General features: G+C 33.1%; 1 protein-coding gene across 2 annotated transcripts in view; it reads left to right on the forward strand.

Moving 5' to 3' along the window:
* The window catches only part of LOC139517620 (galectin-4-like), a 28,928-nt gene extending 14,069 nt beyond the window's left edge, over positions 1 to 14,859 (forward strand). For both annotated transcript variants that reach the window (XM_071308864.1, XM_071308863.1), the window contains exons 4-9: positions 236 to 358; positions 2,247 to 2,318; positions 4,592 to 4,663; positions 6,181 to 6,266; positions 6,880 to 7,096; positions 14,646 to 14,859. In XM_071308864.1, coding sequence (XP_071164965.1) covers positions 236 to 358; positions 2,247 to 2,318; positions 4,592 to 4,663; positions 6,181 to 6,266; positions 6,880 to 7,096; positions 14,646 to 14,762 — 687 coding nt within the window. In that variant the 3' untranslated portion in view covers positions 14,763 to 14,859. The remainder of the gene's footprint in view (positions 1 to 235; positions 359 to 2,246; positions 2,319 to 4,591; positions 4,664 to 6,180; positions 6,267 to 6,879; positions 7,097 to 14,645) is intronic.
* Positions 14,860 to 16,416: the final 1,557 nt, after the last annotated feature.

Genomic DNA, 16,416 nt, shown 5'->3' on the forward strand with positions numbered 1-16,416 from the left:
TGATCAAACGAATGGAAAACAACTGTCGCATACTATTACTGTTGTCATTGTTTATAAGGAGAAGCCTTCGTACGTTATAAAACTTGTCTCTAGTAGCATATAACTAGTATAGGGGATGTTTAACGTAACGACCTTGACTACCCATGAGGCGATTTTCCCCCCGTATAATTGATCAAATGCAATAAATATAAACTAGACTAAAGATACAGGAATGTATAATTATGAATTTCTTTAGATTTCAGTTAACAAACGAGACTTCTGCAGATTTAAACACAGACATCCTCTGACAGGCGTTAATACCTATTGGGTTGAAGGAATTGTGAAAATAACGTCCATCAAATTTTTAGAAATACAAACGGTATGTATTACTTTGTTAGATAACTGAAAAATGTCCAGTAAGTCAACATCATATTTACTGGCACAACTTTTTTTTGGAATTTTGGGTCCTCAATGCTCTTCAACATTGTATTTGTTTTGGCTTTTTAACTATTATGACCTGAGCGTCACTGATGAGTCTTTTATGGAGACGAAACGCGCGTCTGGCGTATCAAATTATATGCCTGGTACCTTTGATAACTATCTACACCACTGGGTAGATGGCAATGCTGGTGGAAGTTTCGTCCCCGAGGACGAGTACATTTACTGTTTTCAAAAGTATGAATTATTCGAAATACTAAGGATTTTCTTATCCTAGGCCGTACCTTGAACTATAACGGTTTACTTTTATAGATTGTTATTTGGATGGAGAGTTGTCTCATTGGCTTTCATACCACATCTTCCCGGCTATATCTATAGATAACCTTAGCCGTATTTGGCACAACGAAATCGTATAGTAGGCTATGAAAGTTCTGGAATGACAAAATATGCAGCAATCAAAAGTTAAAAGCAACGGTATGGTTTATGTGCTATAACAACAAACGAATAACCAAAATGAGACAGACAGACATGTTTGATGTATTTAGTAAAGTTGTCTAAGTTCTAAATAATTTTATGTTTTTTTTTTTTGCAGTTAAAGTTAACTTTGTCAAGTTTATTACCACGACGATAATTTTTAGATAGAACAACATTATGTAATGATTTCAATACACATTTTATATCAAATCTATGAAAAATGAAAAAAGTCCGGTTAACCGTTTAGCGTTTTTAGTGATCGATATTCGGTCCTTCCGACGGTTAAACGGTTAACAACACTAGTATATTTACTGTTTATTTCTTATATATATGCAAAAATGAGGATTGTTGATTGATTGATGCTAAAGCTATTGGAAAATAATATTTTAAAGTTATATAGAAATGTTGAAGATAAAATGAAAACATCTTCATTGTTCCCAAACTTATGATGAAAATGGTATCGGGCAATATAAGGACATTTTGCTCATATTTCCATAGAATTTCTGTTCTATTTCTTCAATCGTTCATGCTTTGTGTATTTTTACCGTACAGTAGTTTTCTATCACAACACAAGAGTGTCGCATTGCGAATCTTAGAGAAGTTAAATATAATTATACAATGTTCTTTGTTTAAATACAAATATACATACAAAAGAAATGTCAATGTGATATGTTTTGTGGACGCGCTCAATGAACTAAAATTATACGTTAATGAAATTCAGCATTAAGCAATGGAAGTTTAAAAAGTTTGATTTCGTTGTAAGTTGTTAACAATAAGTTTTTTTTTTTTATATATTTGCTGGAATTAATTATTCAATGTTTTACGTTCCTTTTTAATCTAAATTTTAATAGTCTGTTTTTATTCAAATCCTTATTGATTCATTTTGATTTTTATGCTTTTTTACGTGTATGTTGACCATTGATCTTATAAGGTACAATGTCCTCAAAACATGTAAAATATAGGCTCCATTATATCACCTAGACCTTGATGTAAAGTCTAGTCCAATCATTTTAACCAAAAGATCTTATTTTCTATTCCTCAGTTTCTATTTGCTTTGTCCGTCTCCTAAATTCCGAGATTTGAACATCGGCGTACTACTGTTGCCTTAATAGACTTGATGTCAATGATTAAATACATTTATAACCGGTTGTTTTATGGAACAAATGAGTGTTTAATGAAAGACATACCCATACCATTTATTATATCATAAGTAAAATTAAAATTGAGAATGGAAATGGGGAATGTGTCAAAGAGACAACAACCCGACCAAATAAAAAACAACAGCAGAGGGTCACCAACAGGTCTTCAATGTAGCGAGAAATTCCCGAATATTTATAATAAACTTTTTATTTCAGCCTAGTTGTGGTGTTCATCCAGCAGCAACAAACCGCCATGTCGCACAGCCAGCCAGGCCAATTTTAAATCCAGTAAGTTCATTCATTGTTTCCTCTTCCAATATTTTGATTAACTGCGTTTTTGAAGTAAGTCGTATATCTATCACTTTTACATATAGTTTAAACGATTTCCATATCATAAGTTTTAGTCTAGGTTAAGCATTTATTTGTCTTTAGGCAGTTTATAATAAGTTTCTGTCAACAAGTTATTTTCACATGTTCTTGAAACAAATGAACAGATAACATAGTTTATCGGTAATTTGCACATTTTTCCTTTGATGTGTACTCGCTGATAATGTCAGTATCAGTGGACTGGCCGTGATATAAAAATTATTGGGTTAGTACGCAAATGACATGCGCGAATGCAACGCGTAAGGATCTACTTTCCCCTTTCATTCACAAAATTGCGCGTGATTTTTATCGCAGAAACGCACGAGAGTTTTGGCGAATGAAACACTTGACATTGATTATAACTTTCACAAAGTTAGTTTAGCCTTTTTTGTTGTGAAAATGTGAACAGAAAATGCATGAAAAAGCCGACAGACTTCAAAAAAATGCGTTATCTATAATTTATATATGAAGCACAACTAACACATGGTCCATGGTGTTCCAATCCGAGTTTTTATTCATACAATACCAATATACATTCCCCTAGCCTGGTGCTGTTCCAAGTAGTATTCTTTTTCTGTTTCTTGAGAAGTATTTGTTTTACCTGTTCAGTCACTATAAAGTGTTACAATTCATATTTAAACGCAACACATAAATAGTGACCAAAAAGGTACCGCTATCGCATGAGTGAAGCTAGAAAAAAATGAAATTTACGCATTTTCGACATTTTTGTGGGACCATCATATACAATTTTAAAAGATGTGGTTTCATTGTCAATTTAAAGACAGATATTCATAGAACAAAGAACAAAAAAGTGAACTTATTCTGCGGATCTAGGATAAATTTTAAAAACGGGGTAACCGGGGCACCATCTATTAAAATGTTTGAAATAATTATGAAGTAGACAAGAAATGAGCTTGTTCAGGTTATTTACAAATCAGTCAGCTTTAAGTTAGCTGCGGAACCGTAGCTCTTACAGGTCCTTATGCTAATTTTTGACTATTTGCGGACCATAGATGCGGAACCGTAGCTCTTAGGTTCCGCAGCTAGCTTTAAGTATAATTATATTACTTGACGTCGTTGAACTTAAAAAAGATGATCGGTGAAAATCTGCTGATTCATATCGTTACTCGTATCATTCTAATGTTCTGACTTACTATGCTCGAAAGGGGGGAGGGGGGTAGCGGACCTTCATTGGGACTGCGGGATCGGGTGTCTTTAAGCTCGTGATTTCGGGATACCGGGGTTTACTTTATTTAAAAATCACGGGAGTTTGAAATTACCAAATTCGACTATCACATTGGAGCTACTCTCGAAGAGCTCTCTTCGAGAGAATATACCAAAGTCGACTATCACAATTAAATCACAGGAGTTTGAAATCCTATCAATAAGGGGTTAAAAATATACCAAAGTCGACTATCACAGTAGAGCTTCTCTAGAAGAGCTCCTCTTCGAGAGAAGCTCTAATGTGATAGTCGACTTTGGTATATCCTCTTCTAGAGAAGCTCTACTGTGATAGTCGACTTTGGTATATTTTTAACCCCTTATTGATAGGATTTCAAACTCCCGTGATTTAAATTCGGGACCTCGTGATTTCGTGTTTTTAAACCCGAGATTTCGGGATCAGGACCCTCCTATCCCCCCTGTATGTTGATGCTTTGTGAAAAATAAAGAAATCTGACTTACCGGTATGCTACCATTATATTTGCCATTGTTAGAATCATGCCCAAAGCAGAATATTAATGGAACACATGCAATAATTCCTTTTCAATACTTTGTGCAAGAGAACGCCATGTTTACTGCATTGTGACAAAATTTCAAATGACGTAATGCAGCCTGTGACGTCAAGTGTGATTCGCCGTGATTCGACGCGAAAACGAAGTTCGTTTGTTATTTTCTCTATTATTGTAGTAATTTTTATTTTTTTTTAATTACCGATAAACAGAATAAAGGACTTTTTGTTTTTGATACTGACTTTATCACAGAAAATATCAGGCTCGCCCTTCGGGCTCACCTGATATTTTACTGTGATAAAGTCAGTATCAAAAACAAAAAGTCCTTTATTCTATATGTATTAAACTAAAGTTGAGTTAATGTCAAAACTCCACCTAGATTGATTTGAGAGATTTTTACTGTTCTGTATACCCCTTTTTCGTTTTGACTCTACCTAATGTTAATATACTAAATTTTCATTTCAGCCTGGTTGTAGTGCACATCCAGCAGTGATGACTCACCATGTTACACAGCCAACAAAGCCAATATTTAATCCAGTAAGTTTGTCCATATTTTTTAGTTTCAAGCGTATACCTAATGAAGGTTACAGTTAACCCAAAGACGCAGGTATATTTTGTACTGAAATCGGTTCACTACGTTCGCAAATAAACGAATTGTATGCGACTGTTATACAAGTGATATGGTTAGGTAGCTATAAAACCAAGGTTAATACCTGTACCAAGTCAGGAATATGACAGTTGTTATCCATTCGTTTAAAGTGATTGAGCTTATGATTTTTTCATTTGATAAGGGACTTTCCATTTCGAATTTTCCTCGGAGTTCTGTAACTTTGTTATTTTACTTTTTACATTGGTGTTGTTGTATGAGATCACTATTAAATATATTTCCAGACAGAACTATCATTTTGATATGAAATTAATGTTATTAATGATTCTTTTAAGCTTGTTATCAATCTTTTTTTAGCGATAAGTTCCATGAATTCTGGTAGTTTTCAGACATTTTTCATTATTGCATACAGTCTATCCAGAAATGAATTTCCACAACTCAAGATAAATAGTCATTACCGAACACCCTTATAATTTTCAAAACATGTCACGTCCGAATTGACCGCATGCTAAGTGGTGTTGTGTAAGGATTATATTTCCATGTTACTTTGAAATCTCAAATGAAAATGAGTCTCTAAGGAGATATTATCGCTATCTTAACTTTTTTGCATTAATTTGAAACAATGCAGCAAAAATACTTGTGTTGAATTGAAATTTTGTGGGCCAAAATCTTTTCATATTGATGATTTTTGCTTGATCATTTCAATATGTATAAAAGTAAATGAATTGCAGTTTGAAAGGTAATACCCAAACATGAAAAAATAGAAGTCCTTGGTTTTTACTCAATTGTAGATTATACCAATTGCTTATAATATTTGTTTTGTACACTTCCTCTCTATCTTCTACAGTTCCTTATAAAAAGATACCACAACGCGTGAATCAAAATCAACATTTAAGAACAATAATTCCTATGAGGACTGACTATTTTTTGTCTGTTCTGACCTATTTGTAGATCTTTTTAAATTTACTGATAATTAAGATTGTAAATAAATGCAACAGTAGTATACCGGTGTGCAAGATGCCGTTCCAGAGTCAAGAAGCGATTAAGAGAAAACTAATTAGGGCTACAAACCATAACCAAGAGAAACACATCAACTATAAGAAGAAAACAAAGAAATAACAGTAATACCGAAGTGCAACAAAAACAAACGCCAACACACATAGAAACGAACTACATAGTATTTGATAAAATCTGCCATATTCCATATTGCCTTGTACATAAAACTTTTTTTTTCTTTTAGTAATTTTGGTCAGCCAAATTCATGCTGAAATAAGATGATTTTGGTGGATTATCAAATTTACATGACATACAATTATATTGTTTCCAAGTAAAATGTAACTGAAGTTTAACAATGGTTTAGATCATCTTTAATTTTATTCAACTCCAAGAACTAAATGATTAAAGCAGAATGAACAGGACCATTACTAAGTAGGTGTTTTATTTGCAGGCTGTACCATTGACAACAGGAATACCTGGGGGATTATATCATGGTAAAATGATTTTCATATCTGGAGTTCCTGCAGGTACAAACAGGTATTTGAATGAAGAAGAAAAAAGAGATCAAATATAAGAAAAAGACAGTTTTTTTTCACTTAAACTATATCTTCACGAAAATCCGTTCACAGAGTTTTGATAAAAACAATATTATAGTTGTAAACATTTCCGTTTTGTGAAAATATTACAGGGTCAAAGGACTCGTTGTAGATTTTATATTGCTGAACATTGTTGCTTTCGTCTGGGTTTTTTTTCTGGCCAAATTAACTAATCGACTGATGATTTCAGTTATTTTGATCTATTTCTTGTATAGCTGATATATAACCAAAGACGATGAAAAGGGATTAAATCGTGATTAAAAGGGCATTCAATCAGTTAAAAAGTCAATTAATGATTTTTTTCCATGCTTTCTTTATTTGTAGCGTTTGTTTATCTGATACATTGCCATTTTATGACTTTTACTCCTATAAGTAGTCTTCTTGTAGTTTTGGTTCAAATAGACATTATACTATATTGATACTTTAGTCTTAGATACATATTTTTTCATCAGTTGTTATTGGTGCCGAAATAATTGTAGCTTTCAGTAATACGAAAACGTGACATAACACCCACAACTGTAAATAAATGTATGAACTATAGTATTTCTTTTCAGATTTACTTTTTATCTTCAAGAAGGATCTTTACATAATGCAGATGTGGGGATGGTGTTCGATGTCAGATTTAATTTTGGTTCGTGTGTTGAAGCAGTGATTCGTAATCATAGATCACGTGGTACTTGGGGACAAGAAGAACATACTATTCCATACTTCCCATTTGTAAGAAATGTTCCATTTGAGATTATTATCCTTTCTGAGAGTACAGGCTTCAAGGTAAGATCAGATGACAGTTATACAGGTTTGTATCTCTACTTATCAAATAAATTAATAATGATAATTATCAAAACTGGTTAGTTATATAATACAAGTTGGTTTTTGTTCACGCGATGTCTTTAAAAGGATTATTTGTTTGTGACCTATTCTTCGCATTAGTTGGTAAACTCAAAATCAACGGACAGAACTGCTTCATACCATAAGTATAACTGTGCAAAGCATAATTGTACTTTTGCTGATTCTTTTTTATTAACGAGATTAAAACACAATAAGCCTAACACGCAGACACAATTGACTGGAATGAAAAAGGTAAATTAAGACATTCAGCATATTCCCATATGATTTGAGAAGATGAGAAAGATGGAGTTTTTAACTTTGAAAACAAAAACTTCTGGTGCACGACAAGATGCGATTTATTTCTGTCGAAAATAATGTCACCTTACATCATACTTGAAATGTTCAACTGCTTGCAATAATAAGTTTGGGTAGTTAAAATTGTTCAGTAAGCTTGCTACTAGATGCAATTATTTAGGAACTCGCTGCACGCAGTTGTAGTGCACCATTTAATTGATCCAACCACAAATGACTTACACAAAACGCTTTGCAAAGTTTGAGAATGCATATTTGTTAACCAGTATGAGTCTTTGTAAGCTTACTGTGTAACACATCTTTGCCTTTTAAAAAAGTATATTTTGCATGCATTTTTATGTTTGTTAAAGAATGCAGGCAGAATTATAATAGGAGTCTGTATTAATGAAAAATTATGGCACGTTTTGAATATGATCTATACCGTACGGATCAATGTTGTTCAAAGATTCCTCCAGCTTAGTTTGAATCAAACATTTCACAAATCAAAAGCGCTAACCGTCACCATATAAAGATATATTCCTAACATACAAGTGTGGACACAGATGAGTGTGGATAGTGTGTTTGGATGTTTGACAGTGTCTTATGACAATAAAGTTCTATGTTTTTCCTATATGGTGTTAATAACTGTGTTGCACGGTGACAACCGATCTGAGCATTAGGAGTGTTATTTATTTGATATTTTTTTATGTTCAATACAGACATGGGGAGACAGTAATTACATTAGTTACCAAATGATTATGATAGAACATGTTCTACATCTTTGGTTTTGGATACATTTTGTAGCTGGGAATTGTTAATTTCTGTGTCGATTTGGTCTCTTGTGGAGAATTGTCTCATTGGCAATCATACCTCATCTTTTTTTATATGTATTTGCTTACTATTGGTATGGTTCTATTTACATTACTTTGTGGTGGATCGTCAGTATCATTAGTAAAAAAAAAATTTAAAATGTCGAATTTCTTCCTCAGATTAGAATACATTTATTGGTTTTAAGTAATGACAATGGCTTAAGTCTGACATGATTATTGGGGCTAAATAAGATCGGAAGTAAACCTCTGTGCTGATTTATATCAATTCTTTATATCTCCTCCAAAGCTGGTCGAAGCAAAGACAAATTTTGACCAAAATAAAAATGATTTCACCAAAAGAACCTTTGTGAGCATGCTTCAAAGACTCATAACTGCTCCGAAAGTAATCTGATCGAATTTGAAGCATGTCAAGCAGATATCATCAACATCTACTTAATAAGTCTTAAAATATGTCTAAATACCTAAAAAGCTATTTAGTACTCAAAAGGTATTGCAAAATTATTCCTTTTCATTTTTTGTTTTGTTATATGGATACAAATATATGTGATACATGTACCAATACAGTATTTGTTGTGGTATGCAAGTGTAGTAATTAGCATTTACTGTAACAATGTTAATTCACACAAATTAAGAAAAAACAAATGAATGGAACAGATACTCCGCAGAGGTGGAAACCTGAACGGTTGGGGCTAGTATGGACACAACATTCAAGCTAGATACAGCTTTGAATTTGGATTGTGGTTAAATAGTTGACACAACATAGGTTTCTGACACAGATTGAATGTGGTCTATAAAGAACATCAACTTAAAAATTTTAAATTGGACATTTACCTATTTTGGTCCAATATCCAAAATCTAAATACATGGTTAAATTCAGAATATCATAGAACCCGAAGAATTCAATTTTTGATCGGACCAACTTGAAAACTGGGCCCATAATAAAAAATCTAAGTACATGTTAAGACTCACCATATCAAAGAACCCCAAAAATTCAATTTTTGTTATTATCAAGCTGATTTTAAATTTGGACCCTTTGGACCTTAATGTAGATCAATTTAAAAACAGGACCAAAAATTAAGAATCTTAACACGGTTAGATTTGGCATATCAAAGAAGCACAATAATTCATTTTTTTTATGAAAGCAAACAAAGTTTAATTTTGGCCCCTTATTCCTTGGGACCAAAACTCCCAAAAATAATCCAAACCTTCCTTTTGTGGTCATAAACCTTTATAGATTTCTATTAACTTATGCTAAAGGTATTGTTAAAAAAACCAAGAAAAATGCTTATTTGGGACCTGTTTTTGGTTCCTAAATCCTACCCTGTTGGGACTAAAACTACCAAAATCTATTCCAACCCTCCTTGTGTGGCCATAGACCTTATGTTAAAATATCATAGATTTCTGTTTACTAATACTTGAGTTATAGAGCAAAAACCAAGAACAATGCTAAATTTGGGCCCTTTTTCCTAAACTGTTGAGACCAAAATACCCAAAATCAATCCCAGCCTTCCTTTCATGGTCATAAACCTTGTGTCTAAATTTCATATATTTCTATTGACTTTTACTTAAGTTAGAGTGCTAAAACCAAATGTCTTTGGATGAAGACGATGACGCCAACATGATACAAATGTACAACCAAAAAGTTTTCAATTTTTGTGGTGGTATAAAAATGATCTCAAATCAAATTTCTAATGGAGTTTGCAACAATAATTATTCAACTACTCATTTTAATAAAACATTAAGTATTAAAATATAAATGTCATACAGTCATGGTGATGATGCCCCCGCTAGCATATAACGTTAAAAAGGTACATAAAGTGAAGCTGCCAAAAATTGAACTTAAACTGAGTTTAGAGGTAATAAGCATTATATACACATTTCACTAAATTTAGTTGAGACAAACTTGAGAAATTTTTCCATTTGTGAAAGGGCATAACCCTAGAATGATAATCAAAGTGCTTGTAATCACTGAATGGCTATTAAAGACTGCTTAAATTTATCAGTTGGTAGTAAAGTGAATTTTGCATTGTATAGTGTATATACATGTATAGCATTATTTTTAGTTGATTCAACTACTATTATGGACAGAGAAATCTAAACTCCAATTTTTAAAGAAGCTTTCATAAAGCATTGGTTTTAGGTAATTCAACAACCATTCTGGACAAAGAAATAACTCAAATTTATTGTCTGGAATCTACAAAAATGTTTGTTTTTGGCCCTTAATTCCTAGACTGTTTGACCCATAACCCACAAAATAGACCTCAACCTTTTACTTATGGTATTCAATATTATGGTACAATTTCAGAACAATTGAAATACTTATACACAACTTTTTGTACGGACACTAGATTAATGCTTGTTTTGGTCACCTTTGGAACCCTTATTCCTAAACCTTAGGGACTATATATATAACCCCCCAAAACAATCCCAGGCTTCCTTTTATGATTATAAATATTACTGTGGATGCATTATTTTTCTTTGGATACCAATTTTCGTGGCTTTTGTGGCTAGAGTCTTACCACGAAATTAAATGTTCAACGATTAACAAATTTTCTATAGGCTTGTATGCAGACTTCAGCAAAACCACGAAATTAAATATCCACGAAAATGCAAACTTTCTTTAATCCACGAAAATTGGTACCCACTAAAATAAATGAATCCACAGTATGTTATAATTTTAAGGCTTCCTTTTTACTTATACTGAAGTTATTATCTGGAAACCATCCGTCTTGGGAAGACGACGACGATACATACATGTATTTCAACTGCAAAAATTTCTGTGGTTGTTTAAAAATTTCAAACATGTACGATGAAATATTGTTTTAGAAATTGATAAGCCTAGATATGCCTTATAATTTTTCCCTGCATAGTTGAAGGACCATTTACACTCAGAACCGAGTCATCAGTAGGCAGCTAGTACAAATGTATTAAAACAACCTAGCATCATATTGCTAGTAGTGGTAGTAGCATTCTCGGGTAAATTTGTTCTTTTTTTTTTATAATATATTTGGTTCAAATCAATATAGAATGCTTTTATCTCCCTAATACTTACATTGTAAATAGAGGTGATACTACTTTGACAAATCCTTGTACATGAGAGTTTTCTGTCAAATCTTTATTTCACAAAGAATGATTTGCATAACAATGAACTGAGCTCAAAGCAAAGTATTCAATAATACACTTAGACAAAGAGCTAAATTCAGTGATATACTTTGTACTACAGGTCCTTCATTAACATCCATCGACCAAAACCACATCTCAAAAACATTCCATACTACATGGTTGGATTCAGAAGACCTGAAAAAGACATGATTTTTTTTATCATATTTTAAGTATATACACACAGGTTTAAACTTTCTTGTGGTACAATCATTCCGTATCTAGCAACTATCAATTTGCTTCATGCACATATTGATATGTGTTGAGTTTACCTCTGTTGGAAATAAGAACACACAAACCTCCACCTAATTTTAGTCAACGGACAAAACATTAAAAACTATAAAACATTATCTAAGACTTGTCAGTGTCTATTTACCATTGCCACTGAATCAGTGATATATGTACACATAATTATGTACATGCAAGACTAAAATTATAAAGTACACTAGAACAGACATGTGGTATCGCAGGTCCAAGACTGAGTTAACGTATATAACTATGTGCAAGCCTTATTTTAGTATTAGTATTTTTATCTGATAAAGTTATGCCGATTAAACGATACACAGTTTTCTCTGCTTTCAAATCTTTCTGATTGAAACCGTCGAACTGGAACTTATCAATTATTGGTAATATTAATTATTTGAAAAACAAAAGTTCCTGGAATGGAGTATTTTTTTAATCAACAGCATTGTCATATACATACATGTATTAGTTGTAAATAAAGTTGAATTCTTTGATTCGCTGTTTTACGTCATGCCGGCTAACAAATTGAAAACTGTACCTATACGCCTTATTTTTAGTCCAGATTTTAGTATTTGTATTGTTACAATGTATCTTAGAAAGTCTAAACTGATTAAAATTTGACAATTTAGTAGTTTCAACCCTGTGGATACGACCCGTGTATATAGCATATTAATCCTGAATACACCGTTTGGTGGTGCACCTGTCAGACGCAGAACGTATAAATAAGGTAATCGGTAACAGGTGAATATACTATTAATTTTTGGTATCGGTATCGGACTCGATCCGGAACTTCTTAATTATTGGCAATATTAATTACGTGGAAAACAAAAGGGCCTGGAGTGGTGTAATTTTTAATCTACACCTTTGTACTATATTAGTTATATATAAAGTCAAATTCTTTGATTCGTCGTTTTTACGCGATGACGGCTGACAAATTGGACCTCGTAATTTTAGTATTATAGATATATAAGACTAAAACTGACATTCAGTCTTTACGATATCTTCATTCCCAAAGTCATTTTCAAATCTGACTTCATGGTAAAATAAGATTCCATATCTACAACCAATGAAAAGGAAATATCCCTCTAATAGACTAGCATTTAAATCACAGTTTTCGAAAATGGAAGCTAGGTCACCGTGGAACCTAGAACAAAAAATAGGGAAACAATACATCTTAAATATTTCAAATGCATGTACATGAAATAATATTAATCTCTAAAATTCACCATATTGTTCCCTTTTTTATCTTCTGTTCGATACTGTATATCCAGTGGCGAATCCAGAAATTTTCTAAAGTGGGAGCTCACTGACTGACCCAAGAGGGGGCTCGCTCCAGTCACGATTCAGTGATTCCCTATATAAGCAACCAAATTTTTTCTCAAAAAGCAGGGCCCCCCCCCCCCCTAAATCCAACTCTGATATCAACCTCTAGATGTCTTTCAATTACATTCAGTTTAGTGTGGGTTGATGTTTGATTGTTGTACATGTTACAATTACATTCAGTTTAGTGTGGGTTGATGTTTGATTGTTGTACATGTTACAATGAGCAAAGCCCATACCGCAGTCAGCTATAAAAGGCCCTCTGATAAGACAATGTAAAACAATTCAAACGAGAAAACTAACATGTCTGTTTAAGGTTACATCATCAAAATATGTAGGGTAGGTAGGTAGGTCGGTATTTTCTTTTTATTATTTTGTCCATTTTATTTTTTGTGCCATGATTTTGAATTGTGTGGTCCGAGTTGTCCATGGGGCGAGAGTTCCCCTATTTATAATGATTGGATTACTTACGACGGCAATAAAATGGCTTAGGGTGGGTGCTCAAAATAGGATCGGTCAGGTACCCATAATCAAACATATATTTGTTTGGCCTTACCGAGAGCACCATTGAAATATATACAAATCACGGATCGGATACGCATCAACTATGTAAGACCTAATTTCACACCCCTAAACAGTGAATATTTTTATCGCAAACAGTAGAATTTTATTACATAATGTGAAATCAATCGTTACTACTCGGCCATTCTCGCTATGCAGTACAATAACGTTATTTCTTCGTGCAACCAGAAAGGCCGAGTAGTTCCGATTGAATGTGAAATGTGTGGAATTGTGCAGCACGTGTCATCATGACATGTGTCCCTTCCCGGCCTTCAGTTTTGATTATAGACTAGAGAAGAGACTAAATGCGTACAAACCTGATGTCAAATGAAGATATACGGAATTTAAATAACGTTGATCCTTTAAATGTATGAAAAACAAAAACATATGACAATTGTTCACATAAAATAGATAGTAAAATTTTCCAAATGAACGTCCATTAAAATTATTAAAGTCTCTGATGAATATTTCCCGCGCAAATGTCATGGAATAGACCAAAACGAATTTTAGGTGTGCGTTGTCATTAAAAAATTCAGGTCAATGAACACAGTTACATTAAATATATAAATATGTTAACTATATTTATATTGGTTTTTCAGAAAAGTGACTTTACCAGATTTTTTTTGTGGCAAACAACGGTAAATAGCCTATATCATCTTGACATGACATATGAAAACCCCTTAAGCATAATAGTGTGTGTATGGAATAGTCCATGGAATTGTCCAAACCGATACAGGTGAAATACGTAGAATAATATTGCTGTGTCTATTGTGGACACAGCAATAAAATCAGATTTAAGATCCTTATGAGCCCGTAGTAAAGTAAAAAAAACTGTAAAAAGCCTTATTAAATATAATTTGCTCGATTAACCTTGAAGTGAAGACTAATAAAAATTTGCGTGTATAGTGAACCCCCTAAATAAAATAATACTGTGTTCTAGACCACTTCCCCTTTCGGTGATCTACAGAAATGATTTTTTACTATATAGTATGTTAAATATATTGTTCGTGTAATGTTTGGTTCTGCATTCTTGACTACTGTGTTAAATGCAAATATAAACATTTATCTATATTTATGTTTTTAAACAGGTAGCAGTAAACAATCAACATTTTCTAGAGTTCCGACATCGACTTATGCCACTTGCCAGATTCAATATGCTACATATAACTGGAGATGTTACCGTTAAAGAAGTCAGATTTCAATGAACATTTTATAAGAAACTTCAGCTGCCATTTTTAATGAAATGAAATAATTTATGTTTATGTTTTATATTAAAGATTCTCTATTTGTTGCAATATTGAAGATACAGATTGTTTTCTGGTCCATATACTAGTACACCAAAGGCGTTCACGTATTATTTGGTATATCTTGTCGACTATCGTTATCTTACAGTTTACCCGACCATGGCATGGGACATTATGTTAATAAAATGCGTCCCTGATCCGACTGAAAAAACATGTTTGATATAACAGGAAATTGGAAATATCAGGAGTTCAAGAATATTCGAAATATATCAAACTTTTATATATACAAGAAAAAGTTACTGAACGTAATGCATTCATATTTAGTTTTTAAATGAGGCATCTGTATTTTGAGTACAAAACCTTCATGTAGATCTTATTTCATTGATGAACCATTTAATGGCACACACCTGTCCATTTTTGTATATGGATAAAATTGAGAAAGGAAATGGGGAATGTGTCAAAGCGACAACAAACCGACCATAAAGCAGACAACAGTCGAATGCCACCAATGGGTCTGCAATGTAGCGAGAATTCCCGCACCCGTAGGTGTCCTTCAGCTGGCCCCTAAAATATGTATACTAGTAAAGTGATAATGGACGTCATTCTAAACTCCGAATTATACACAAGAAACTAAAATTAAAAATCATACAAGACTAACAAAGGCCAGAGGCTCCTGACTTGGGACAGGCGCAAAATTGCGGCGGGGTTAAACATGTTTATGAGATCTCAACCCTCCCCCTATACCCCTAGCTAATGTAGAAAAGTAAACGCATAACAATACTCACATTTAAATTCAGTTCAAGAGAAGTCCGAGTCCGATGTCAAAAGATGTAACAAACGAAAATAAATAAAATGACAATAATACATATATAACAACAGACTACTAGCAGTTAACTGACATGCCAGCTCCAGACCTCAATTTAACTGATTGATGCATTGGTACAAGTTTTAGCATCCCTAACCAATCTAATTAAAATTAGTTCTCCGCACTTGCTCCTCGTTAATATGTCGCGCGACATATAAACAACACAGAGCAAGTGTGAAGAACTATTTTAATTAGATTGATTCCTAAGGGACGACTTCAAAAGTTCAATGTAGGATAAAAAACTTAATTCATTTAGTTTTTTCACTGACCCCCTACCCCCCTTCTTATCTCAATTTGGGAAAAATTGATTGACCAATAAGGATATATATAAAATTTCTTATCTCAATTTGGGAAAAATTGATTGACCAATAAGGATATATATAAAATTGATGTCAATTAAACAAAACTTCAGTCTTGTAGCAATTTTGACCCCCCCCCCCCCCCCCGACACACACACCAAAACTATTTGTATTAAGTTTTTTTTATCCTGCATTGAATTTTTGATGTTGTCCCTAACACAAATATCTTTGTTATCTGCATTTCAAATTATTTGGTACGATTTTTCGTCCAAGTTTGGAACTACATGTACACGAGTTTCGATGTAGGTTGCATATCTAGTCGGGGTGGATTTTGAAATATGATGACAAAAACTTTTTGTTTATTGACTGGGAACCACTGTTTGATTAAATAACGGAGACTGTGAGTGCCTGGGACATTTTATTGGGTTTGATTTCTGCAAGTTTCTGCCGT

This window comes from Mytilus edulis, chromosome 3 (assembly GCF_963676685.1).
Source record: "Mytilus edulis chromosome 3, xbMytEdul2.2, whole genome shotgun sequence".
Classification (NCBI taxonomy): domain Eukaryota; kingdom Metazoa; phylum Mollusca; class Bivalvia; order Mytilida; family Mytilidae; genus Mytilus; species Mytilus edulis.